General features: G+C 43.5%; 1 protein-coding gene and 1 non-coding gene across 3 annotated transcripts; one reads left to right on the plus strand and one right to left on the minus strand.

Moving 5' to 3' along the window:
• On the plus strand, positions 1-26,127 carry LOC124002347 (RNA binding protein fox-1 homolog 2-like). 2 transcript variants are annotated; one of them, XM_046309715.1, is made up of 13 exons: positions 1-108; positions 261-311; positions 9,318-9,527; positions 9,699-9,863; positions 10,210-10,263; positions 10,449-10,541; positions 17,336-17,426; positions 17,597-17,680; positions 19,956-20,127; positions 20,534-20,576; positions 22,417-22,508; positions 22,678-22,753; positions 22,905-26,127. In XM_046309715.1, the coding sequence occupies exons 1-13, from the start codon at positions 76-78 to the stop codon at positions 22,947-22,949; spliced, it is 1,209 nt and encodes a 402-aa protein (XP_046165671.1). In that variant the 5' UTR covers positions 1-75; the 3' UTR covers positions 22,950-26,127. The 2 variants fall into 2 exon arrangements, with proteins under 2 accessions (XP_046165671.1, XP_046165672.1); XM_046309716.1 differs by lacking the exons at positions 1-108; positions 261-311 and adding an exon at positions 2,713-3,022.
• Positions 7,395-7,470, minus strand: trnaa-cgc. Its single transcript has one exon. It is a non-coding gene; the product is annotated as a tRNA-Ala (tRNA).
• Positions 26,128-26,663: the final 536 nt, after the last annotated feature.

Below are 26,663 nucleotides of genomic sequence, written 5' to 3' on the forward strand. Positions count from 1 at the left end.
CAGGACATTGAGTGGGGGAGCTAGCTAGAGGAGTGTGAGGCACAGGCAGAATTAATTTGATTAGTGTGGCCATTAATGCATCAATTAACTGGAACTTGGAATATACTGGTGAGGAGAGAGGGATGATTGGCTGGAAAGAGAGAATATTATACAACTTAAAACGGACACAAACTGGTCACACGTGTAAAAAATTATGATAATTGGTGAACTTTGTGTAGTTGGTGACCTTGTTTTTAAATGTCTGCTCTCTTCTCTTTCAGAACAATGACCCCCTGACCCTTGGTTACCATGGATACCCAACCCACAGTCAGGTAAGACTACAGTCTCCTTAACATAATTGCATACATGTGGGACATTTGCATGTTGTATGATATATTTTCATTATCTTATGTCCGCCATTGTGCTCTTCCATATATGGGCAACGGCATATTTAAGTTATTTTCTAAGCTCTTCAAGCCACAAGGTGGTGATGTGGATTCAGATCATTTCTGATTGGGAGCCTGATAACTTCATGTAAGGGAAAGGGGGACACCTCGTCAAGTTGTACAACTGAATGCATTCAACTGAAATGTTTTTTCCACACAACCTCTTCTGAATAACCTTCTCTATATAAGTTTACTCTTTGTTAATATGGCTTTACATTAGGCATATGGTTGCTCTCTAGGTTTATTTTTATTTCCTGTTTGCCCTTGGATAGCCAAGAAATATGGTAGGAATTTCAATTCAATATCAAGATAAGCACATAGATATGGCATGGAAGGATGTCGTAGAGCTGTCCTGCCAGTAGCTTCAATTTCTCCCTCACTAGTCTAAAACATAATAAGAGTTTGTGTTGAGTATACTACAGCGTTTTGCCTATATGCTCATACATACATACACATTATATACGTGTGTATGCCAATACTTTGACGTCCTTAAGCCATTTTGCCACAACTTTGGAAGTATTATTGGGGTTATTGTCCATTTGGAAGACTCTTTGCGACCAAGATTAACTTCCTGATGTTGCTTGAATATATCCACATCCTTTTTCTGCCTCATGATGCCATGTATTTTGTGAAGTGCACCAGTCCCTCCTGCAGCAAAGCACCCCACAACATGATGCTGCCACCCTGTGCTTCACGGTTGGGATGGTGTTCTTCGGCTTGCAAGACTCTCCCTTTTTCCTCCAAACATATAATGGTCACTATGGCCAAACAGTTCTATTTTTGTTTCATCAGACCAGAGGACATTTCTCCAAAAAGTACAATCTTTGTCTCCATGTGCAATGGCAAACTGTAGTCTAGCTTTTTTTATGGTGGTTTTGGAGCAGTGGCTTCATCCTTGCTGAACAGCATTTCAGGCTATGTTGATATAGGACTCGTCAAATTAGTGTATGTAAACTTCTGACCCACTGGAATTGTGATACAGTGAAATCTGTCTGTAAACAGTTGTTGGAAAAATGACTTATCATGCACAAAGTAGATGTCCTAACTGACTTGCCAAAACTCTAGTTTGTTAACGAGACATTTATGGAGTGGTTGAAAAATGAGTTTTAATGACTCCAACCTAATTGAATGTAAACTTCTGACTTCAACTGTATGTATTATTATTTTATTTTGAAATTTCCATGGTCTTTTTCAATGTAAACTTGAACCAGATGTAAGGTATTTGCCACCACTGCTGAAATAAATCCTAGTGGAAACACTGAGATACAAACTGTGTGTGTGCCCTGCAGTCAACACCGCCCATATGACAATAAAAACCGTACATAGGGGCCTACCTTATAAATGTGTGTGTGTGTACCGTATGTCCAGTGTGTTTTAAGAGGCTGATTGTGTTATTAGGTGGTTTAGTTGGTGTTGTTAATCCTCAGATCATCCTCCATGCTCTTTCCATAATCCCCTCATCCCTCTCTCTTTATCCCCCGCTCACTACGGAGGCCGTGCAACATTCATCATGAACGTTTTACACGGCTGACAATGTATGCATGGAATTAGAATTACCAGAATGGATATTCCCATTCCGCTATCTATACATGTCTATATCCTTGGTTGTTGTTCTGTGGCTAAATAAAATAATACGGACGGTCTTCATGTCCACGTACTGTATACCTCTGTGTAGTGTGGAATGGCAGCTAAAGGAAAACGATGGCATCTTTTAATAACTGAAAATACCTAGAATTTGTCTGTTCTTAAACGAGTCTTGCTCAAGGAAGCGGTGTAGAGGAAAAAGCCATTTGGACCACGGCGGTATCGTGAGGGGATATTGGCCCGAAGAGGTTAACAGGAGACTATGAGAAGTTGCTCACAAAGCCCCCTGGGGAAGAGCTGGTAAACTGTCACTGACAGCATGAGACGAGGTGATCAAAGACTTTCCGATGGAAGAGCCCAGAGAGTGTCACGCAGGAGACGATGAGAGAGTGTGAGAAAAACAGAAAGGAGAGGAAGGAGGGAAACAAAGCTTCTGTTCTCTCTTTCACTCACTCTGTAGTCTCTCTCTCTCTCTCTCTCCAATCTCCCAGTGGTGCGAGCAGCCCCAGTTTAACTCACCTACATGGAGAGAAAGAGAACAGGGGGGAGGGAGATACTGCGACACGGCGGGAGGGAGAGAAGTAGGGGAGGGGGGAAAGTTTGCAGGTGTGACAGCAAGGGAAAGGAGGTGGCGTAAAGGGAGGGGAGAAGGAAGTGTGGCTGGGGAGCATCAGGCTATCTGGTTGAGGGAGGGAGAGGGATGAGCAGTGAACAGGCAACGGCACGACAGAGAGAACGGAAGGCTGGGGGTTGAGGGAAAGCAAAGCACAATAGAGGGGGAAAAAAGTGAGCGAGTGACAGGGACAGAGAGAGCGGAGGAGGTGGGGAGGGGGGATTGGCGTGGTATATGGAGCAAGCGAGGGAAGAGGGAGATTTTGAATCTGTGAAGAGCGACAGATAGACGGGAGAGTGAGCTGGACAGGGAACACTCACTCGGATAGAAAGGATAAACGGAAATTTCAAGTTTTTGCACAAATACGATGATGGGACTGTACTATCCTTCCGTGTTGTCGGTGAGTTCCGATCTTGAAATCCCTTCTGCAAGGCTTATTCTACTGTTTCGGTTGCTGTTTTATAAAGGAACAACAATTAAATGACATAAACTAGGTTTGTCTGTTCTTCAGCTGCAGCGACTCTTAATTCAGTGCAAATGCCAAGCGTTGTGTTTGACCCTTTTTACTTGAGCGGTGTGCTAGTGAGGCCATTTCATGCATGGCTTTCCACCCAATCATCAGTCAGAAGCGTCGGTAAATAGGAAATCAACACTGGAATACTGCGCTGCACTACGAGAGGGACAGAGATGGGAGCCTTTGAAGATAGAATCTGTATTATAATATGCTGTGTGAGCTTTGCTGTACCGTATTGTCATGGCATCTGTTCTCTTGCCCTGGGCCTCTAGTGCTCACAGATACGTTCGCTGGCCACATTTGTACTCTGGCTTCTCAATTCATGCGTCGTAGCATTTATGTTTATACGCAGCACATATGGACGGGAATATTTGTTCCTGCAAATCTGGAGAACGGGGAAAGAGATGTGTACGTGTGAGAATAAGCATCTAGGATTTGTTTAGGATGACCGTGTAAGTACAGGCCTCTAGCCTGCACTGTCCTCGGGATCTGAGTATGCCTCGACATGTTTGCGAATAGGAGGGAGGATAGGGAATAGGAGGGAGGAGAACAAATGGGGGGGTAAAGAAATTCTGCAGCTGTCTGTATACGTATCCCTCTATGCTCTAAGCGAAAGGGACAGGTGCCCCAAGAACAGTTGTCTCTCTCTCGCTCTTGTCTCACTCTGCCGGTCTCTCTCTGTCTTGCTTTCTCTTTCTTTTCAACCAATACCCCCTCACTCTCTTATCTCTCTGAGAGACGCTCTCTCACACACACACACACAAACTTTGAATGTTGAGACGTGTGTGTGTGTGTGTGTGTGTGTGTGTGTGTGTGTGCGCGTGTGTGTGTGTCAGACCATCGTCATATCATTATATTTGAGGGATGACTCAGTGGTCCCACCATGTGTTCCACCAGTGTCTGACTGACTACCCTGGTTAGTGCTCTGCCTGCATACATGCGTTGGCCTGTACACTTCTTTCAGCAGTACCTTTTGAATCCTGCTCCCTTTACTATTTGACCTCTTTTCCCTGTGCCTCTCCCTGGGGCCCTAGCAGCTGTTATCTCAATGTTTTCCTTTAAGAGCCCCAGAAAGAGGGGGATGGGACGGAGAGGGGGGAAACAGGAGAATGTACATTGAAATGAAAGGTGAAAGACAGACTTCTCTTTGCAGGAAGGCCCATAGAAGTCATAGTTGTTCCTAAAGGAAATATTATACACAGATGGACTGATAGAGAAATGGATAAGTGAGGTAGATGGGTGTAGATATATAATCTAGACAGTGAGATGGATAGCTCACTGGATAAAGCTAGTTTGTTGCGTGATGTAATAGAATTCTCAATCGCTGACATTGCAGTTCTGTGGATCCAAAGTTGCAATTCACTTGAAAGGGGGATTTTTTTTGTTTGTTTGTGGAGAGGCACAGTAAATTATAGCTTCTGTTTTAAGGTGTACTTTTACTACAGAGCTCTTTGTGCAAATAGGGATAGCCTAGCACTGAGAGGAGAGAGAGTTGGAGAAATATTTGCAGAGCCCCACCCAAGCGTGTGCCCTAAGGCATGGGAGAGACGCCTACCTGGCTCACCACACACACACACAAACACACACACACACACACACACACAAAAACAAACTATGGAGGTCAAAAGCTCTTGACATTCTTCAAAGGCCTACAGTACCGGTGATTTATGATTCTGCCCCCTTTCTTCAAAATGGTATATTAGTGTTGTTGCTATGACGACCGTTCATTGATCGAAGTGGGTGTGAAGTGTCACTAGGAAGTGTAACAACTTTTTACAGGCCCACACGGGCATGAAGCATACACAATGTCCTGAGCTGTGCTTCAAATGTAATAATAATGGGTCCAGTTAACACTGCAAAACCGTTCTACTATTGGGACTGTGGAAGGCGTCTTTGCCGAGGTCCATTTTGAATGTTCATTTGTGTCCACTCTATGGCAGCGCTAAACTGATATGCTTCTGAAAACTAATGATGCACTTTCCAAAGGAGGGCAGGATGTGAAATCCCAACCAGCCTGGCTCCAACTGCTCACTGCGCGGTGTGATTGACAGTACAACGGTCATCTAGGCACTAGCTTATGTACACACATGAACGCGTTGGCCATGGGAAAGCCAGAGTCAGATTGGTATTGAGCTCTACGTGTCCTCTGAACAAGACAAACTAGTTCCGTGGTCACTGACAATGTGTTGGAAGAGGAGGAACATCATATGTAGTGTCAATAGACTCCTGTTTTGTGTGTTCACCCGTGTGTGTGTTTGTTTGTCTGGGGCTGCGTGCGTCGTTGCATGGTTGACTAGCGGTGCGGTAAAGCAATATTGACCAATAGATATTGTCAACCATGTCTGTCTTGAATGTGTACCTTTCATAAAGAGTTGCACCGGAGCCTAACAGACCATTAATAGCAGACACAATACAGGAGAGATGACGGAGAACGTGGTGTACACGTGATCATCTGGAGCGTGCATAAGACCCTACAAGGAAATGGATGTGGGGGCGGAGTGAGAGGGCTTCATGACAAGCAGACATGTTACCCTATAAGGAGATGTGGAGTGGGAGGAGTTTACGGGGCGAGCTAATGTTCTGTTGCTATGAGGCTGCCTGGCAGCGAGGTTGACTGGGGGGGGGGGTGGATGCAAGGGTCCCGTCTGGATTTAGTGAAGCGTAAAAAAAAAAAGGGTGGAGTTGAGGGGGAGGACAGGGAGGACAGCAGCAGCAGGAGGAGAGCGAGTGGGAGGGAGGAGAGTGATGGGTAGAGGGGGCGGCTTAGGAGGATGGAATTATTTAACAAGGAAGGATGGGAAGGGTTTCTTCTACAGTTCTTTATGTTAGGAATGTATAGATAGCTGGTAAACGTGCCAAGAATTTAATAAAGCATTTTGAATTGTATACTGTTCCGTGTCTAATATACTGACAACAGAACTGCACCTTTCAATTCCTGCATCATCTACAGTTCAGTAGTGTCCATTGAATGCCACCTTCCCCCATTCTTCATACACTTCAATTCTTTAGAATTAGGCTGTAGACTTATACATACACCCATTAGACAGAGGTCCCTGATAAGTCATTATTCATGTCAAACGGCCTAGATCTGGCCTGGTTAGCCGTGGTTACCTGCACACAGTGACACTGCTGCAGTCAGACAGGGCAGAGGAGTCCATTTTCTAACATGCCAGGCTCCTCAAACACACTAGCTAGCCGGTGCTAACTGACCCGAAAGTAAGTCAGCTGCAGCTACTGCCTCTGAATCACAGGCTCCGCTGAACTGCCGGCATAAGCTTACACAACCAGGGACACGCACACACACGTTTACAAATGTTGTGCTGACAAGATGCGTGACACATATGTCTACAGGACACCCCACATCAGAGTGACAATATCTCTCACCGTCCCGCTCTTTCTCCATCCCCTCTCAGCCATCCCTCTCTCAGCCATCCCTCTCTCAGCCATCCCTCTCTTCCAGAGAGAATGACAAAGCAACTTAGTCTAAATCACATAAGGCGATCCTGACAGACCAGGAGACCATTCCAGTTGATGCCCACAGGGCTCTGGTCAAAATAAGTGCACTATACAGGGAACAGGGCTCCATTTGGGAGATACCCATGGTGTGCAGTATCAGGCCTGTGTGGAAAATGGAACATGAATATTCTATTTGAAAGGTCATGCAGAGTCGTTCAGCTAAAATGGAAGGCTCAAGGTTGCTCTATTTTTCTGTGTTTCGGTTTGGCAGAATTGAAAAACAAAGCAAGGAAATAGAATGGGATATTATTTGCCAATATTTTAGCTTCAAGGCTTTTTCCAAGTCTTCATAGAACAACCCACGGTTAGAAACATGTACAGTGGGAAAGGGGCTTGGGGGTTTTGCCCTGTTTTTTAAAATGTATTTTTCTGTTCTGTAAGAATCAAAATGACCCAGGCTTGCCCAGCTTGTCACAGGTGCAAAGCAGCGAAAGGTCAGGCGCTAAAACAGATGGCACACACACACTCTGTCCTAACACTCCCTCAGGGACTCTGGATGTATTGTACCACACAGCAGGGAAATTCTTCACCCAATCACACACACAGACAGATGTTGTGTTTTAGATAACACACCATTATTGCTATATCAGCTGATGCTTGTCATTACCTATAGACAATGTCACAACAATGACAAGAAGCTGACATTCTGATAGTTTTCTTGTTATTGATTTGACATTGAAGTCATTCAGCAGATGCTCTTATCGAGAGCGACTTACAGTAGTGGGCGCATACGTTTTCGTACTGGTCCCCCGTGGGAATCGAACCCACAACCCTGGCGTTGCGAGCTCCATGCTCTACTAACTGAGCCACATGGGACCACGGCTGTGATACCATATCTCGTTTTGACTCATTTCATGTGAATGCTAATATGGCAAAACATTTGCTAGCTAGCTAACCTACAACTAACAATGTATTTGAGAGACAACAAGAGCTTATTGTGCAAATGTATCTGTTTTCAATAAACATTTGGAGACTATGTATAGTTGTATGTTGTCAGCAATCTAAGCCAACCCTGTTTTCTAGCAGTCTGATATAGTAAATGAATGAAACACGTTGAATCTAGTATTTCATGGATCAGTAGCAGGACTTTTCTGTCAGTCTTCACCTCTCCTGTTCTTTCCCTCTCCATATCCCATCCCCCTTTCCTCTTCTCTTGTCTCTCCTGTCCTTTCCTTCTCCCATCCCCCTTTCCTCTCCTGTCCTTTCCTTCTCCATATCCCATCCCCCTTTCCCCTCCTGTCCTTTCCTTCTCCATATCCCATCCCCCTTTCCTCTCCTGTCCTTTCCTTCTCCATATCCCATCCCCCTTTCCTCTCCTGTCCTTTCCTTCTCCATATCCCATCCCCCTTTCCTCCCCTGTTTTTTCCTTCTCCATATCCCATCCCCCTTTCCTCTCCTGTCCTTTCCTTCTCCATATCCCATCCCCCTTTCATCTCCTGTCCTTTCCTTCTCCATATCCCATCCCCCTTTCCACTCCTGTCCTTTCCTTCTCCATATCCCATCCCCCTTTCCTCTCCTGTACTTTCCTTCTCCATATCCCATCCCCCTTTCCTCTCCTGTACTTTCCTTCTCCATATCCCATCCCCCTTTCCTCTCCTGTACTTTCCTTCTCCATATCCCATCCCCCTTTCCTCTCCTGGCCTTTCCTTCTCCATATCCCATCCCCCTTTCCTCTCCTGTACTTTCCCCTCCATATTTACATTACATTACATTTAAGTCATTTAGCAGACGCTCTTATCCAGAGCGACTTACAAATTGGTGCATTCACCTTATGACATCCATCCCATCCCCCTTTCCTGTCCTTTCCTTCTCCATATCCCTTCCCCCTTTCCTGTCCTTTCCTTCTCCATATCCCTTCCCCCTTTCATGTCCTTTCCTTCTCCATATCCCATCCCCCTTTCCTCTCCTCTTGTCTCTCCTGTCCTTTCCTTCTCCATATCCCTTCCCCCTTTCCTGTCCTTTCCTTCTCCATATCCCATCCCCCTTTCCTGTCCTTTCCTTCTCCATATCCCACCCCCCTTTCCTCTCCTCTTGTCTCTCCGTCATCTCTTTCAGTACTCTCACCATTTCCATGTAGGGTAGCGATGCCCCTCTGCCAATAAGCTAGGAATGCACTGTAGTGTGTGTGTGTGTGTGTGTGTGTGTGTGTGTGTGTGTGTGTGTGTGTGTGTGTGTGTGTGTGTGTGTGTGTGTGTGTGTGTGTTTATGAGAGTATTTCGGTAGTTGTGGGCATTAGATTATAGCACAGCCGTTATCCAACAGTCAGCCTTTGAATGTTTAGGCTTGTGGGCGTTTGCGTGTCATAGTTAGTGTGTTGAGGTGTATGTGTCTTATCTGTTTCTGTCTGTGTGTGGGCGTCAACATCTATTGTGCTGCTTCTCTGTGTGGAAGCTGCTGACCCCCTCAATAATAGATGGGCCTGTAGTGAATATTTAATGGACAACCGCACACTCACACACACCAGGGGGAGGGAAATATAATATCCGTGCCTGTAAGCCTTTTAAACTGAACCTCTTGGGAAAGTGGTCTTACCCCTAGTGATGTTCTCTCTGGCTCTCTGTCGGTAAAGGAATACGGTGGAGTATAGCCAGCCAGTTACTTAAGACCACTCACCTCTCTCTTCCTCCTCTCATGCTCTCTCTCCCTCTCACTCTCCCACCCTCAGGGCTCTCAGGATTCAGCAGGTGGTCAAGAGGGTCTCGTCCCCCCATCCTTCTCCACCTTCCCCCCTCCTCCCCCTCCGCCCCCCCAGAACGGCTTGGCCCTGGAGTATGGGGCCAGTCTGTACGCCGCAGGGGCCATCCAGGGGTCGGTGGAGGTCGGACAGGCAGGCCTTAACACCCCGACAAGTGTCCCAAACATCTTAACCACGCACGTGAGTTTGTTTTATTTGCACAAACTTTACAAGAGACTTTGTTTCACGCTGTGAATGAGGGAGTGTCTATTAAATCCCCACTTTCTCTCTCCTTCTCTGTGTCTCTGCCTCTTTCTCTGTCTGTCTGCATCTCTCACTCTTTCTTTTTCTTTCTTTCACTCTTTCTCACAGCAGTCAGATGTGTCGTCACAGATTGATACCCAGTTGGTGTGTACAGGAGGAGGTGGTGGCGGGGGGTCCGTAGGGGACGACTCAGAGAAGGGGACACCCAAACGCCTCCACGTCTCCAACATTCCCTTCCGCTTCAGAGACCCTGACCTCCGGCAGATGTTTGGGGTACGAGACCAGGAATATTGTCCTTTTTCCCCATCCACAACCCTGACATTCTAGATTAGTTAGTGATTAAAGGAGCAATCTGCGATTGCTATATCCATTTTAGGACTTTTAAATTAGTGTTTTAGTAAAGCTTCCTTAACATGGAGCAGGGAAAAGTGCCTCTCTTAATTCTCTGCTCTAAGAGGAATAGAACTGATCATTAAAAAAGTTCAACATGATTCTGCTAGTTCATATGTTCAGTACAATACTGACACCTTGTGTTCAATATTTGTATTTCATTTTCAATGCAGTAGTTTGCAGTGCCATGCTTATTGATGCTGCACCCCCCCCCGCATTTTTTCTACAGCAATTTGGAAAGATCCTCGACGTAGAGATCATATTCAACGAGAGAGGATCGAAGGTATGACATGCACACATCAACCTACCAAACCTGTTCATTTTAAGTTACATGACATAATATTCTGCACAGAATGGACATAGTTTACGCATATTTCTTCACATCCCTTATCTTTCTCTTCTATTCCAACCCTATTGTTTTCTCTCCATCCCCTTCTGTTTCCATCCTCAACCCCATTCCCTCTCTAGGGTTTTGGCTTTGTGACGTTTGAGACGAGCGCAGACGCCGAGAAGGCCAGAGCTGCTCTCCACGGAACTCTGGTGGAAGGACGCAAGGTTGAGGTAATTTACCCCTCCAAGAACGTTGGCCATTTTGATTTTTGTCTTTCTCCCAAGTTCAGCAGTGAAATGAGGTCTGGTTGGCTTAGTATGCTCCTCCATCTCCAGTTGAACTGTCTCAAATGGTTTCGGGGAGTCTGTTTGTGTTTAGTGTTATAATAACCCCCTTCCAGCATGGTGCGGAGGTGCCTCACAGAAAGATCGATGTCTTGGTTTTACATCACGTCCTGTTTCGCGCACTGTCCATTTGCACGTTTTGATCTTCAGCTTTATGGGTCTGCCTGGATTGCAAAGCATGCTGGGTGGTTTGGCAACAAAATGGTCTGGGAACAGTGTTTTCACGTGACACCTTTACACACTGTGCCTCTGGATGCTGCTTATGACACGGCATGCGAGAGGGCGTGTCTTGTTTTCTCTGCTGCACCCCCTTCTTTATATCCATCATCACCATCATTTCCGCCATCAGAATCCGGGCTTTATTGGTGTTCACTATTTTAGAGGGGACGTTCTCCCTCTCCTCTCTTCCTTTACTTTCTTCTTCTGACAAACAACCATGCTTGCTTGTGTTTGTGTGAGATTCTCTTGCATGGGCTACCAATCGTGTTTCAGAAGACCGGTCGGGTGATGTGACGTCATAAAAGATTGCCTCCTTTTCTTTCCCCTACATTCCGATACCTGTGTGCTTGATTGTGAGTCAGTGCACAGTATTGAAGTAGTTTGATTACGTTGCTGTATGGTGACATTGCTGCATGCATTAGGTGTTGGCAGGTATTGGTATGAGACTGCCCTGAGGGAGTGTGGTGGTGACGTGTTCGATCTGCTGCTTATAGATTCACTGGTGATGTTTTGGGGTCTATATGTCACTCATTAAATAAAGGCAACCCACACCTCACCCTCACTTGCATCCCCCTTTCCCACGAGTAATACCTGGTGTAATGGGGACGAGTTCTGCTGCGATGCCTCTGGTTTTCTTTGTCAGCATGACTTGGAAGATCTCGGAAGGACAACACCTCATGCTCTGCCATCGCTTTGGCTCTTGGTTTTAGATCCATGCTTCGTTTTGAGCTCTTCTGCATGCTCTCAACCGTTATGCACTCCTGCTGTGTGGATGTGGGTCTAAACGTGCGGGTGAGAGAGAGAGATACGGGGGAAGAGGGGGAGAGAGAGCGATGGAGAGAGTGACGAGTGACGATGATACGGCTGTCTTCCTCTCCTTTCCCCCCTTTTCTGTTCTGCTCAATCTCTTTCTCCACTCTATCTTCATGCCGGTCGGTCTGTCTATCCTTGTTTGTCTCTCTCCCCATATATCAACCTGTGTTTGTTTGTGACCCTCAACACCTGTCCATATTAGGCATGGGCGGTATCCAGATTTTCATACCGTCCTACCTGCCATTCCAGGATTTACGCGATTACCGGCATAGCCCACAAGGGGCACTAAAAACATTTACATTACATTTAAGTCATTTAGCAGACGCTCTTATCCAGAGCGACTCACAAAAACCACAAGAAAACGCCCGTTGGGCGTCTTACTAGAATGCGAACAACAAACTACTTGCAAAGACCGGCAAATCCAGCTCATGAAGTTATACTAGTAGCCACCGAATGTCATTTTCGTTGCGTCTGGACTTGTACAAGCGAAGGTGAACGAGAGAAATTGTACACATGAACAGAGTTGTGATGCATGCTTTTCTGAAAGAAGATCCAGCATGTGGTACATCCAGCAGAGGTGAGAAGAACGGAGGAGGAAAAAGCCTGCTAGTAAGGAAGCACAGGGGGAACATGGCAGATAACTAAGAGCCCTTTGACTTCTCACAGACGGCAGAAAGCCGTGATAAGATATCTGATGGCAAACATTTCGTAGTGATTTGTTTGAGTGTAACTTCATCGCCTCGTGCGGCGCACAACAGTGACTGGCCGAAAGATATACAAGGCTGTGGTCTCAGCAGCTCCCGCCGTCTCCTGTTGTGCCATTTGCCAGAGGTGGGACCAAGTCATTGTTTTACAAGTCACAAGTGAGTCTCATGTCTTGGCGCTCAACTCCCAAGTCGAGACAGGCAAGTCCGATTCAAGTCTCAAGTTTAACTTTGAGTTTCGAGTCCTAAACAAGTCCTAATGTGCTCACACCAAATGTAATACCATTTCATATTTTTAACAAGAGTAATAGTATATTACATTTACGCAAATCATGAATGCTTTAAAAAATAACAATTTATTACTTTCCAAATAAACTTTATATTTCCGTGGAAATACATGGGTAGCCCCCCCCTTTAAGTGATTGCTATCGGGCGACGTAGGCTTGTACACAATCACCCAACCTTGTTTTTAGGAACATCAGGTAAGATTTAGCCTACCAACTGCCTAGCCAGTTGTAGCTCAATCTTGGGGGCAATGATCATGTTCCCGTACTGACTAACTGTGGAGGCTCATTGATTTAACGTTACGTTAGCCTACCTGATACACTAGGAAAGTAACAAAATATATAGCTGTTGGCTATATTAGCCACGACTTACGTTCTTTGTACAGCTTCAAATGTCGAACAAAGTTGGAAATTGTTGCGCCTCCATCTGTAATTTTCTTCCCGCATGTTTTGCAAGTTACAATCCGTTTTTTGTTGATACAGCGTCTTTATATCTGAAAATAATCATTTTGGGTATCATCTCTCCAAGGGCTCCATCTGAATTCACCCGGCGACATTCCTCTGCACTGCCACGCACAACTTTTTCTCAGCTGGCACAATTTGATTGGCTGCTGTCTGATTCAAAGTGTAATCCGTTAAATGAAGAGTTGATGTGCTGCACATTTTTTTCTTTAATAGCATAACTTTTAATATTTGGGCTTGGGGAGGGTGTCGGGGCGAGTCATAAGGCTCAAGTCCATGTCAAGACGAGAGTCATTGGTGTTGAAGTCAAAGTCGAGTTGCAAGTAATCATATTTGTGACTCGAATCCAAGTCGTGACTCAAGTCCACACCTCTGCCATTTACAAACAAACACTTGACTGGCTCAACTGTTCTGGGGAACTGCGGTAAACTTCAGAACGTAAGACCGGTGAAATGAAGAACGCAATCTGCTTTAATGCCGAACATATTGCACAAGTTGACTGCAGGTATTAACTTAAAAAGTTGATACAAATATTCTAATTTATTGAAAAAACATCCTGTGGCTTTTCCAAATACCCTAGTATACTGTATAAATGGTATACTGCCCAAGCCAAGTCGATATACCCCTCTCTCCATCTGTCCATTCTCCTTTTTAAGTGTACTCCAATACAGTATTTTGTTATGTGCAGTGTTAGGTTTTTTACAAAAAAGAAAGTTGTTATCTATTACTTCTTTCAACATTAATGAATGACTTTACTTATTACTCCCTGGGAAAAGTAATTAGTTACACTGATCGTTATTACCTTTGTTACACCCCAAAACTTTGCGCTTCCTCACTCAATGTAAACAATGTCAACGTTACCCTACGTAGGCCTATGCACCAACACAATTAGCCTAATAATGACCGACACAATATCTACTGAGGATAAGGGCAGCATTTCCTCTTACTACATACCCAGCTACATGCTGGTTCAGCTCTCCCTGGGTCACAGCCTGTCCTCCTGAACCATTAGGATGAAATATGCCCACAGTCATCTTCAGCAGCAGGGTCAGGTGTTTCTCTTCTCACCTGGGCAGAGTTGACATTTTACTGTGTTATTCTTGTCATCTTGTCCTACCAAATTAAAGTAATGGGAGTACTTCCACGCTGGGAAAACAAGTGTTTTAGACTCTTCTGCCATTTTCCCATCATCCTCACTTAAACAGTCAGTGGTAGTGTGTGCATGCATCAACGGGAACCTGGTGAGAGGACATTTTTAAATCTTATATATATTGCGCCAACAGAGGGAATAATAATCTCACACATTCATTTGGATCAATAAGTGTAATAGGAAGGGAATGATAACTACTATTATTACTGCAATTTGAACAGTAACTCTGATATATTACTCGTTACCACAAAACATATTATTATTACTGTAGCACGTTACTTTATAAGGCGTTACCCCCAACACTGGCTATGTGTTGAAAAGTTTAGTGACTTCTCCCTGACCCATAGGCTTCTAGATTGATCCCTCAACTGTCCCCCTCTGTCTCCCATATGTGTATGTATTGGGTATTTGTAGTAGTTACATCAATAGAGGTCCGTTTTATGTCAAAAGGTGACCAATCACCCGTGACATCACTTCATGACATCACTTCCTCTGTGTACCTTAGGGTGGGTGTGGTTGCTTTTCATCACCTCATTGGTTGTTTTTGTTTTGGTTAATTTCTTATTATATTTTCTCTATTTCCCCCTGATGATTTCTGTGTTGTTGTCAGTCTCCACGGTAACCGCTCGCGTGTCCTCACACCGTTTCCCCAGCAATGGTAAGTTGTGTACACATGGCATCATTTTTGAATGACCCCCCACCCCCCTTCCGCCAAATAAAGATAGTGCACCCTACACACAAAAAAATACAATAAAAGTGTCCATGACCCGGCAGGGTTTGATCGAAAGGATCTGATTGGCTAATCCTGTGATTGATTGTGGTGCTGGCAAATAAAATGCTGATTAGAAAAATCAATGGCATTTGACCGCATGGCCTTCCAGACTATTTCTGTAACATTAAGATAAGCTGATATAAAAAGCATCTACAAGCGCTACTGACTACCACTTTATGCATTAATTCCATTCACCTCTCTAACTGCATTCAAACATGAATTCTAGAGCTATTGACTTCCTGCATGGTTGACTATCTCTTGTCGTCTGTACCATATAGTGCCACTGTCATCTCTGTTATGTATTAGCTACCTTTCTTTAGTGAATACCAAACGGTAGCTTGCTTTGCTTCAACAGCATTTTGTTTGGTACACTAGTAGTGGGTTGGCATGATAAAGCATGAACGCGTTGTGGTAGAAGTCAGTCCTGGTAACGAGACAGTAGGTTTTGTGCGCTGGCTGTAGTTGTCCATGTAGAAGGGCAACGTAGTCTATTCTTCACATTAAAACGAAGGTTAAATGACACTTTGTACAAGCTAAGGATATGCAACTGATATCGAGTATATAAAATACTTCAAACGAGTTGCCAATGGAGACCACCACGAGAGAGAAGATCATCTTGAAACCACCATCAGTATCACATCTGACTCTCAATAGGATAGTATATTTAATTAGATTATCTGCCCAGACATTATGTTCACGAGGAGTTTCTTTAAAAAAATGTTGAGCAATGGTTTGGTTTTGGATGGTGTGTTATATTGGTGTCTGCTTCTAGTTATTTGTCGTGCGACACTGAATTGCAATGCCTGACAGTGTTTCACGGTCATGGTTTGATTTGTTTTTTTGAGGAATGACATTTGCATCCCCCCCCCATCCTCTATCTCTTTATTCTGTCCTCTCTCCCTCTGTCTCATCCCTGTTTATTCCAGCTCATGTATTGGATCATGTATGTAGGCAAACGGTTAGACATTTTTTATTTTGTTTTGATTCGTTTGTTCCGCATCTTGGTATTTCTTTTTTTTTTTGTTCATGAGAAAAATAATTTTCTCTCTCACTCTCTCTTTACCTCCCATCATTTATGTGTTCCCGTGTCTTTTAATGTGGACTGGCTATTCTTCCTGCATCCCGCTCTCTTCTCCCCCCTTCTCTCTCTGTATGATGTGTGTGACTTGATTGGGAGCGCTGCCAGAATGTTTTGATTGGTCTATATATACTGCATCTGATGCTTGCTGATTGGCTGGTTTGGCTCACCTTCTGGTCATGTGATGCGCTCTTGATTGACTGGCTGCGTGTAATCTGTGTGTGACCTGTTCAAGTGATGAAACGTTTTGCATCGTGTTCAACAGAAGCTTACTTCACCCTCTCTTTTCCCTCTTTTTAAAGGTAGCAATGCCTGGAATGGTCTTGGATTTCTTTTGAATGCCTTACTCTGAAATGTTTTTATATTTTTGTTCAGTCTGTCCATGGTTAAATTATTGTGAATACTCACAAGTTCCTAGTTTTTTTTTATCCTTCAAAAGAATGCATGGATCAATCAATTACCATCACTTTACATCAGAAAAATGAACCTCTTATCCAAGTTTAGACACTACTGTCACTTTTTCAATTCATACGGCTCACAGTAGCAGATAAATGTTGACAAGTACAAACATAGTGTTGTTTTACTCATCTCTATTTGCTTTAGTTGCATATGTATTAATAATATGAGTTAGTAAAGTCATAGCCAGTTCTAAGTGTATTGACGCACTCATATTTCAAATATATAGGGCCTATTTGTTCTGGTAGTACTGAAGGTTGTTGGTGCCTGTACTGTGTGGTTTGGGCATAGAAATAGAATGAATAGAACGGATGTCCCCATTAAAGCCAGTGATGGCATAATGGGTGGTCTGTCGGCCATTGCGTGTACCCATAAGACTAAAGCAGTAAGTAAAAGAAGTGTACCCATCAATCTGCGCTGTGATTTTTAAAAACGGACATTACAAAAAATACAGTACATTGCATGAGCCACATCACTATTTATTGGAATGAACAGTACACTATCATGGAAATTATTACTTCACAGTACCAGATATTGTTAGTGTACCCTTGAGTTTAACCGTCAGTTTTCCAGGGTTAGAGGTTCCACGCCTGTTCTATTCATTCTGTTTCTATGGTTTTGGGTATACAGGAGGATGTTTGTGCATGTTGTTTGCATGGAGCAGGCAAGGGTGTTTGTCCCTCAGGTCCGGTGTCACCCCTCGTCGTGTTGTCTTGACCTCTGACCTCTCTCTGACACCCAGGTCAACAACGCCACAGCCAGGGTGATGACCAATAAGAAAATGGTCACCCCATATTCTAATGGTGGAGAGGGGCTCGCCGCTCTACCTTACGGTAAAGATTATATTGCTGGTTATAACTGCTGAATATGACCAACACATTAGTAGCAATGTAGTTGCATGTGATTACATCAGTGTAATTGCATAGTATGTTTAACTTGTTGAGATATAGATGTTGAGTGTTACTCATATTTCTTATCCTCTTTTTCCTCAAATGTACATTAGGGCTATTAAATGCCAACTCCCCTACAGCCGGGTGGAAGTTGAGTCCAATGGTTGGAGCCATGTACAGTCCAGAGCTCTATACAGGTGAGATGCTAACATTGTTAGACTAATTTCATCAGCAGAGCTGATGCTAACATTGTTAACTTAAGTCTTCATTTCATCAGTATAGGTGAGATGCTAACATTGTTAGCTTAAGTCTTCATTTCATCAGTATAGGTGAGATGCTAACATTGTTAGCTTAAGTCTTCATTTCATCAGTATAGGTGAGATGCTAACATTGTTAACTTAAGTCTTCATTTCATCAGTATAGGTGAGATGCTAACATTGTTAGCTTACAGTGTCTAAGGAAAGTATTCAGACCTCTTGACTTTCTCCACATTTTGTTACGTTGCTTTTTAAATTATCCAGCAATCTATGCACAATACCCCATAATAACATCACAATAACCCATAATATCAAAGGCAAACAGGTTGTTAGAAATTTCTGCAAATGCAGTGCATGCTGTTTCCATTGATCATCTTAGATGTCTCTACAACTTGATTGGAGTCCACCTGTGGCAATTTCAATTGATTGGACATTATTTGGAAAGGCACACACCTGTCTGTATAAGGTCCCACAGTTGACCGTGCATGTCAGAGCAAAAACCAAACCATGAGGTCGACGCAATTGTCCGTAGAGCTCCGAGACAGGATTGTGTTGAGGGTACCAAAAAATGTCTGCAGCATTGCATGTCTCCAAGAACACAGTGGCCTCCATCAATTCTTAAATGGAAGAAGTTTGAACCTCCAAGACTCTTCCTAGATCTGGCTGTCCGCCCAAACGGAGGAATCGGGGGAGAAAGGCTTTGGTCAGGGAGGTGACCAAGAACCCGATGGTGACTCTGACAGAGCTCCGGATTCCTCTGTGGAGATGGGAGAACCTTCCAGAAGGACAACCATCTCTGCAGCACTCCAACAATCAGGCCTTTATGGTAGAGTGGCCAGACAGAAGACACTCCTCAGTAAAAGGCACATGACAGCCCGCTTGGAGTTTGCCAAAAGGCACCCAAAGACTCTCAGACCCTGAGAAACAAGATTCTCTGGTCTGATGAAACAAAGATTGAACTCTTTGGCCTGAATGCCAAATATTACATCTGAAGGAAACCTGGCACCATCCCTACGGTGAAGCATGGTGGTGGCATCATACTGTGGGGATGTTTTTCAGCAGCAGGGACTGGCAGACTAGTCAGGATCGAGGGAAAGATGAACGGCGCAAAGTACAGAGAGATCCTTGATGAAAACTTGCTCCAGAGCGCTCAGGACAGCCAAGACAACGTAGGATTGGCTTTGGGACACGTCTCTGAATGTCCTTCAGTGGCCCAGCCAGAGCCCGGACTTGGGCCCGATCGAACATCGCTGGAGAGACCTGAAAATTGCTGTGCAGCAATGCTCCCCATCCAACCTGACAGAGCTTGAGAGCATCTGCAGAGAAGAATAGGAAAAACTCCCCAAATACAGGTGTCAAGCTTGTGGGGTCATACCCAGGAAGACTTTATGCTGTACTCACCACCAAAGGTGCTTCAGCAGAGTACTGAATAAAGGGTCTGAATAGGTGTGGAAATGTCATATTTCAGCAAATGAACCTGTTTTTGTATGTAGATTGATGAGGGAGAAAAAACAATTTAATAAATTTTAGAATAAGGCTGTAACTTAACAAAATGTGGAAAAAGTCAAGGGGTCTGAATACTTTTTCCCGAAGGCACTGTAAGTTCTCATTTCATCAGTATAACATTGTTAACATTGTTAGCTTAAGTCCTCATTTCATCAGTACAGGTGAGATTCTAAAGTTAGTTGAAATCCTAATTTCATCAGAATAGGAGATTGGTGAGATGTTGATATGACTAGCTTTATTCCTTATGTATTCCTTTATATTAGGACACTTCACCCACAAAGGATCTCCATCATAATCAAAATAGCCCATTTCCCTTTTCTGTAGGCTGTTTGTTATTTTCGCTAGGCTGTTTGTTATTTTCGCTAGGCTGTTTGTTATTTTCGCTAGGCTGTTTGTTATTTTCGCGAGGCTGTTTGTTATTTTCGCGAGGCTGTTTGTTATTTTCGCTAGGCTGTTTGTTATTTTCGCGAGGCTGTTTGTTATTTTCGCTAGGCTGTTTGTTATTTTCGCGAGGCTGTTTGTTATTTTCGCTAGGCTGTTTGTTATTTTCGCTAGGCTGTTTGTTATTTTCGCTAGGCTGTTTGTTAATTTCGCTAGGCTGTTTGTTAATTTCGCTAGGCTGTTTGTTATTTTCGCTAGGCTGTTTGTTATTTTCGCTAGGCTGTTCTTTTGTGTAGACTAACTCTTTGTTCTTTTTTGCCTCTCTCTGATTTCTCTGGCCTGTCTCTCTCAGTCCCTGGCTTCCCGTACCCTGCGGCGGCTGCACAGGCTGCCACAGCGGCGGCGACCTTTAGGGGCGCCCACCTCCGGGGTCGTGGCCGGCCGGTCTACGGTGCTGTCAGGGCAGCCCTACCCCAGCAAGCTATACCTACATACCCAGGGTAGGTGTTACTCAATAAAACAAACGCACACACACACTCTTTTACTGCATGGTGTGATATAACAAATACACTTAATTGCGTTAGTTTGGTGCTGCGCTGAAATATCATTTCTTTGTCTGAACATGAGATAATATTGCGTTCTACTGCGCAGTGGTCACAATCACTCCAATATGACTTGTATAAAGGGCTACGTTTGGCCAAACAAGAGAAGTGGTATTTTATCTCGCATGTTGCACGTGTGTGTGTGTGTATATTAATCACCCGGCCCTTTTCTCTCCTCTCTTTTACACCCTCTTCTTTATTCTGCTCCTCCTCACAACTTGTATTTCCTTCCACTCCTCAATCACCATCCATCACTTCTCTTCTATCCATCGCTCTCTTTCTGGTCTTTCCTCTTCTCTCTCAGTGTGATGTATCAGGAAGGGTTTTACGGTGCAGCAGACCTCTATGTAAGTATACCTCTCTCCTTCGCTCTTTCTCTCTCATTCTCTCCTTTCCCCTCCCTCCGTCGGAGTGTGTGAGCGTGTGTGCATGGACCAAATCCACAGAACTGTGTATATGTGGGTGATGTAGTAAACTTTACAATTGAACACACGTTTTTTTTAAAAATCGTTTTATTCAGTCAATTATTTTAATTAGGCAGATCAATAACAGCTGTTACACGGCACACATTTTGTTCTTGATGAATCACATTGCTATATGAAGCGGTGCATGCCATGTGCAATGTCCAATCTTCCAGGATCTATACTACACGCCCTCATAGCTCTATACATTCATGAATAGACTGCTCTATGCATCGTTTGCCTGCGTGTGGACTGTGATTGTGTGTGTGTGTGTGGTACCAGGTTGACCATAGCTGTTCTCTGTTCTCTCTGTAGAATAGTGTTTCAGGACATTAGTGGCAGATTGCCCCAGGTAGGGTCCCATCATCACGTCACTGTGTGATCAGCCAGTGTGCATCCATCCTATTACTATGCGTTCCACTGACTGACTGACTGCTACTGGTGTTTTATTGACCATCCCAGATTGAAATGCCTCTTTTATTTCTATTTCTATTACTAACTCACTGGATTCTGACATGGGTGGAGTTGCAGAACGGGGGAGAAAGGGAATCGTTATAACACGAATGACAATATTACCTTCTAAAGGAATTAGACATAACATGATGGACATTTTAAAGTTTTGTTCAGTTAAAAAAAAACAATTGTACAATAAATCATATACACAGATGAAAACAACATAGGATTTTGCCATGATTCTTATGCAGTCTTTATAACGGCCACCCTTAGATATGAAGTGTAGCCAAAATAGAGGTACACTTTGCTTTGCCAGTAATGGCTGACATGGTTTCTGAAAGTTGAGGCTGAGTAGCTTAAAGACAGGATCTCCAGGATCTGAGGATCAACACAGGTCCACAGACTCTCAGGGACATGGATCTTCATCTTAATGAGTCGTTCTGACCCCTTCCTGGTATCTCCCTATATCTGTTCCACCTGTGGCATGCTAACTGAATCAATGTTGGCATGCAGACACACTTATACCCCTCTTCCCCATTCTCCTCCTCTCTTCTCTCTCTGTATCCTCCTCTTCCTATCCCCTCCCTCACCCCAGCAGATGTGTGTGTTACTGAATACTGGGACTTGGTCCTGTAATGATCTATAGGTTAGAATGCAGTGGTGTGTTGCCAAGGAGGCGGCCTCCTCTGTTGAGTTTGGGGTGCATGCTGTCAGTGATTTGGTTGTGACCATGCGAGTGTGTGTCCCCTCCCCCTTAATTGTATTGGCTGGCCGTCTTCTGTGTCTTCATCATCCGTTTTTCCACATTAAAGGAATAATGATCCTGATCACCTGTTTATTCACCCCCCCCCTTTCTTTAACGCTGTGTTTTTGATGGGAAGGAGGAGATTTCACACCTGAGGTTATGCACACTTTCTCCTGTCTTTGTCTCTCCCCCCACCTCCAACAAGACCTCAATTATCAGATGAATTGAATGTAGAAAAGCTGCGGCACACTTGATGCAGGGCCTATATCATTGCCACAAACCGAGGCCCTAGTGTTTTTTTTGTTGGTCATGGAGGGAGACCGACACGGGGAAAAGGCCTCTGCTACATTCTCTGAATGCCATGTTGCACCAGGTGACCTGTTGTTGCTGCTTGTTAGTCTCGCTCCTTTTTCTGCTGTTATAAAGGAACATAGCTTCACTCTCATTCATTCCTGGGGTATTGTGTGAGGGAGTTGATAACAATTGACTAACAACCGTGTTCTCGCTGTCTGTCCCTTCCTCCTATAGGGTGGCTATGCTGCGTATCGCTACGCTCAGCCGACTGCGGTAGCTGGTCCTGCAGGAGCAGCGGCTGCCGCAGCAGCTGCCTACAGTGATGGGTGGGTGATAGACACAAGATATTACACAAAATAAAGCAGTAGCACACCGTACTATGACTATATATTAACATATTCAAATGAAAAGTAGTGGGCCTACTTCACTTTCTATTCTGGAACATGTTTGGTTGCACAGCTGCGGGTTTGTAATGTACTAATCTCTGGTGTCCAGCTACGGACGGGTGTACACGACAGACCCTTACCACGCTGCACTGAACCCTGCTGCAGCCTATGGTGTAGGAGCTATGGTAAGAACATATATTTACATTACTATCCACAACAACGAAAATATCATAGAATTAGATTGTCCATTCTAGTAATTCTACTTCTATGGTAAAGATCTAGCCATTCACTAACCCACTAACTGCCATCTTACCTCCTCTCCTCTGTCTCTACCAGGCCACACTGTACAGGGGAGGCTACAGTAGATTTGCGCCCTACTAACCACATTTCCCAGGAGCTCTCTCATCCTGTTTGAACAATCTATAAAAGAGCTCCCTCTGCTGTCCAGGATGGAGATTGCAACACGTTGACGCAAGTTTGTCGCCTACCATGGAAACATTTATATTTCAAAATCTCCTGCTGTCCACTCTTTTTTCGCTTCAAACAAAAATAGGAATGCCGTTTTAAAGACTGGTAGAAAGCCTTGACAAAGAAAAGAAAATAGAAAAAAAAACTTGTATTTGAACCAAATGGCCGCTTGTTTCCATTGCACGGCTGTATTATAGTCCCCCTGTTTCTCCCTCTCGACACTCTCAGCAGCACAAGACACAGAATGGTCGCCCCCAGCTAGCATACCTCCAGAGCCTATCATGTAACTGGTGTCCGGACCGTTAACTGAACACTGAAACCCCATACCACACGTATAACAGCCAAGGTGTAATGTGGCATGTATTATACACAACTCATACATCAAGAATGGAGGCGGAGCCTAGTTATGGAAGACAGAACTGTGACTGCCAGTGTCTGCAGGTCTGTGGAGCCTGAATGAGCGAGGAACCACAGCAACCGAGCACCAGAAGCATTTTGGAACAAAGACAACTTGCAAACAAAGTGGAGGATGTGACTCCATGTTTCCTGTTGTGGGGTGAAGGAGTATGAGAGAGGAAATGACATCATCATTGCAGAGAGAGAGGGGATGGACTGATGTTTTTTTAACACTATTAGAAATGACTCACTTCAAACTGAGCAGTAAAAGGATTATCATAGCTGTTCCTTACCTCAAAGTTTTCTTAGTCCGTGAAAATGGCAAACCTTTAAAAATTTAATTGTTACAATTATGCAAATAAATTAGTTAGAGAAAGAAAAAAAGTTACCAAATTATTATTATTATTGCTGATTTATAGCGTTGTCTTTATTGCGTTAATATTGTTAGTTTCAGTGGTTCTCTGAGCACACCTCCACACACATTTTCCACTTCTCTAGAAACGAGGTCTAGGGGCTAGGACTACGGTGTAGATAATATCTGTGTCATTCACTACAGTGGGCAACACTACACGTCCCCTCTACATAACACAATATTATACCAAACTAAACTTCCAGTGCACAACATCATATTCTCACAATACTTCACACTATACACATCACTCAGAACTATATAATATTTCATCACTACTATCGAGGTACCGGCCTGCTTTTTATTGCATTGTGAATGTTAGGCTGAGACATATATCACTGATATCATTGAAACAACCAGAACCTAGTGTCCTAGAATAAACTTCTTCAGTTATATTTCTTTGAAAAGGTATGATAGGGATGTATTATTTGGCTATATGATTGATTTCCCTAACTTGTTCTGTCTTTTAGAAGAGCAGGTAAACATCAAGTACAGTCTTCCTGAGAATAGCTACGTTGGTAATAGATAGTGAGATTCTGTCAACAGGTGTTGAAAGAGGGACACCATCAATATGAAAAATATTTAATGCAAAATACCATACTATTGTGCATATTTCTATATCCTTATACTCTATTTCCAAAATGTGGTTTTTGCCTCTTTTTATTTTTTGTTCCAAAGATTTGTAGAAAAGCACACTTTTAGTCATGTGTATGATAAATATATTATCGTTCTTGTGGTTATTATTATTATAAGTGTGGTCTTTTTATTTGTTGCATTAGGTCGTTATATTTTTTTCTATTGGTAAATGTTGTTCCACCTAATGTAAGGTGACATTTTAATTTCCTCCAAGATTAGTTGAAATCTGATATCCCCCCCCCCTTGTGTTGTTTTCTTGGGCAGAGGGGAATGGACTCTTTAGTAGTTTCAAAGAGGGAGGGAACCATAGAAGTATACCTCTATGACATCAGCCTATCTAGTGTTCTATATCTATGGCGCGAACAAAACGGGAAAGCACGTAAAACTAAACTACCAAACTAATTTCCCCCCAAAAGATAGGGAAAGGCTGAAATGTTTGGGTCTCACAATTTATTCCAAGTCCAAAGTTTACAGTAGACAAGAATACGCTGGAATGAATGGTGGCCTGACAAGCACTTCTTCTGACCTGGTGAAGTAATCTAGTCACTCTGTCGTAGACAAAGACTCCTAACATTTCAGTGCTGAAATTTAGTCAGTTGAGGTTTAAAACGGATGTGAAGAGCGTAGCGCTCGTGTGCTGTCTAGGTTAAAGGGCATGTGGCTTTGAATGATCCAAGTATACAAAAGGTTGTATGTATTATTGTTTGGTTTGTACAATGGTAAATGTTTCATAGCAGTTTTACAAAGAAAATGTTGTGGGGCATGAACTAATTACTATGAAACAATATTTCAAAATGCTGCAGTCATTGTTTATTTTGAAATGTTTGCTCTTTTTCATTTTATCTTCGGTTTTCTGGCTGTGTGTACCACTCTTCTCAGTGTGAACTTAATCTAAGACATCAACAGGGGTCAAACTCTTCTCTGGTCATTTGACTTTATTATCATGTATTGCAAAAGTGGACTGAAATATGAATAACTGAAAAGATACAGCCAAAGATGGTTATTTATGCCCTATTTCTATGGTTACCAAATTGAGAAACGCAGAGCAAAGTGGATAAATGATTGACAACCTATTGAACCAATCAACATGGGCAACTAGCATGATCTACTTCTCCAGGAAGTAGAGTTTTTGAGACCCCTGACCTAAATGTTTTGCATGATTTTGATTCTGTCTTTTGAGATCAGACTCCAACAGCATTCGGTTGCAATAGTCATCTTTTACCACTAAACTCCATTGAGAATGCTAGGCAGCTAGCCCTTTTTTATGCTAAGGATGCTAGTGTAGCAAAGAAGAGCACAGTGCTGCTTGTCAAAGACTCAGGCCCAGTGATGGTCAAATCAAAATGGCCTCCACAACGAGGCAAGAACACAATGGCAACGTTCTAATTTCCATACCAGCATATTACTTTGAATTCATACCTTGATACAGTGCTTCATACTAAGTAGTATACTTGTGTGGATATTGGAACAGAGCCATGGAGTAGGCTCCTTGTATTATATTATACAGTGAGGTGGTTCTTATTCTCTATAGGTTTCAAATAGAAGTGACTGTCCTTTTTTGAATCTCTTCCCCTCTGTCATGTTTATCCATTGGCTGCCATTATGCTATTTTGTTAGTGAATGTCCATATAAAATCTTTTATATAAAATATTTTGTTGTGGTTTGTGACTCATGTTATTTTGGTGTCCAATTTCAAATCAAATGTTATGTCACATTCACCGAATACAACAGGTCGACAACCTTACAGTGAAATGCTTACTTACAAGATCTTAACACTTATTGTTCTTAAAACTGCATTGTTAGTTAAGTAAAAAAATAATTCAAGAGAAGCAGTAAAATAACAGGCTATATACAGGGGGTAGGGGTACAGAGTCAATGTGCGGGGGTACCGGTTAATTGAGGTAATATATACATGTAGGTAGAGTTAGTGACAATGCATAGATAATAAACAGAGTAGCAGCAGTGTAAAAGAGGGGGGGGGGTGCAAATAGTCTGGGTAGCCATTTGATTAGCTGTTCAGGAGTCTTATGGCTTGGAGGTAGAAGCTCTTAAGAAGCCTTTTGGGCCTAGACTTGGTGCTCCGGTACCGCTTGCTGTGCCGTAGTAGAGAGAACAGTCTATGACTAGGGTGGCTGGAGTCTAACAATTTTTAGGGCCTTCCTCTGACACCGCCTGGTATAGAGGTC

The sequence above is a fragment of the Oncorhynchus gorbuscha genome, linkage group LG18 (assembly GCF_021184085.1).
Source record: "Oncorhynchus gorbuscha isolate QuinsamMale2020 ecotype Even-year linkage group LG18, OgorEven_v1.0, whole genome shotgun sequence".
In the NCBI taxonomy this organism is placed as follows: Eukaryota; Metazoa; Chordata; class Actinopteri; order Salmoniformes; family Salmonidae; genus Oncorhynchus; species Oncorhynchus gorbuscha.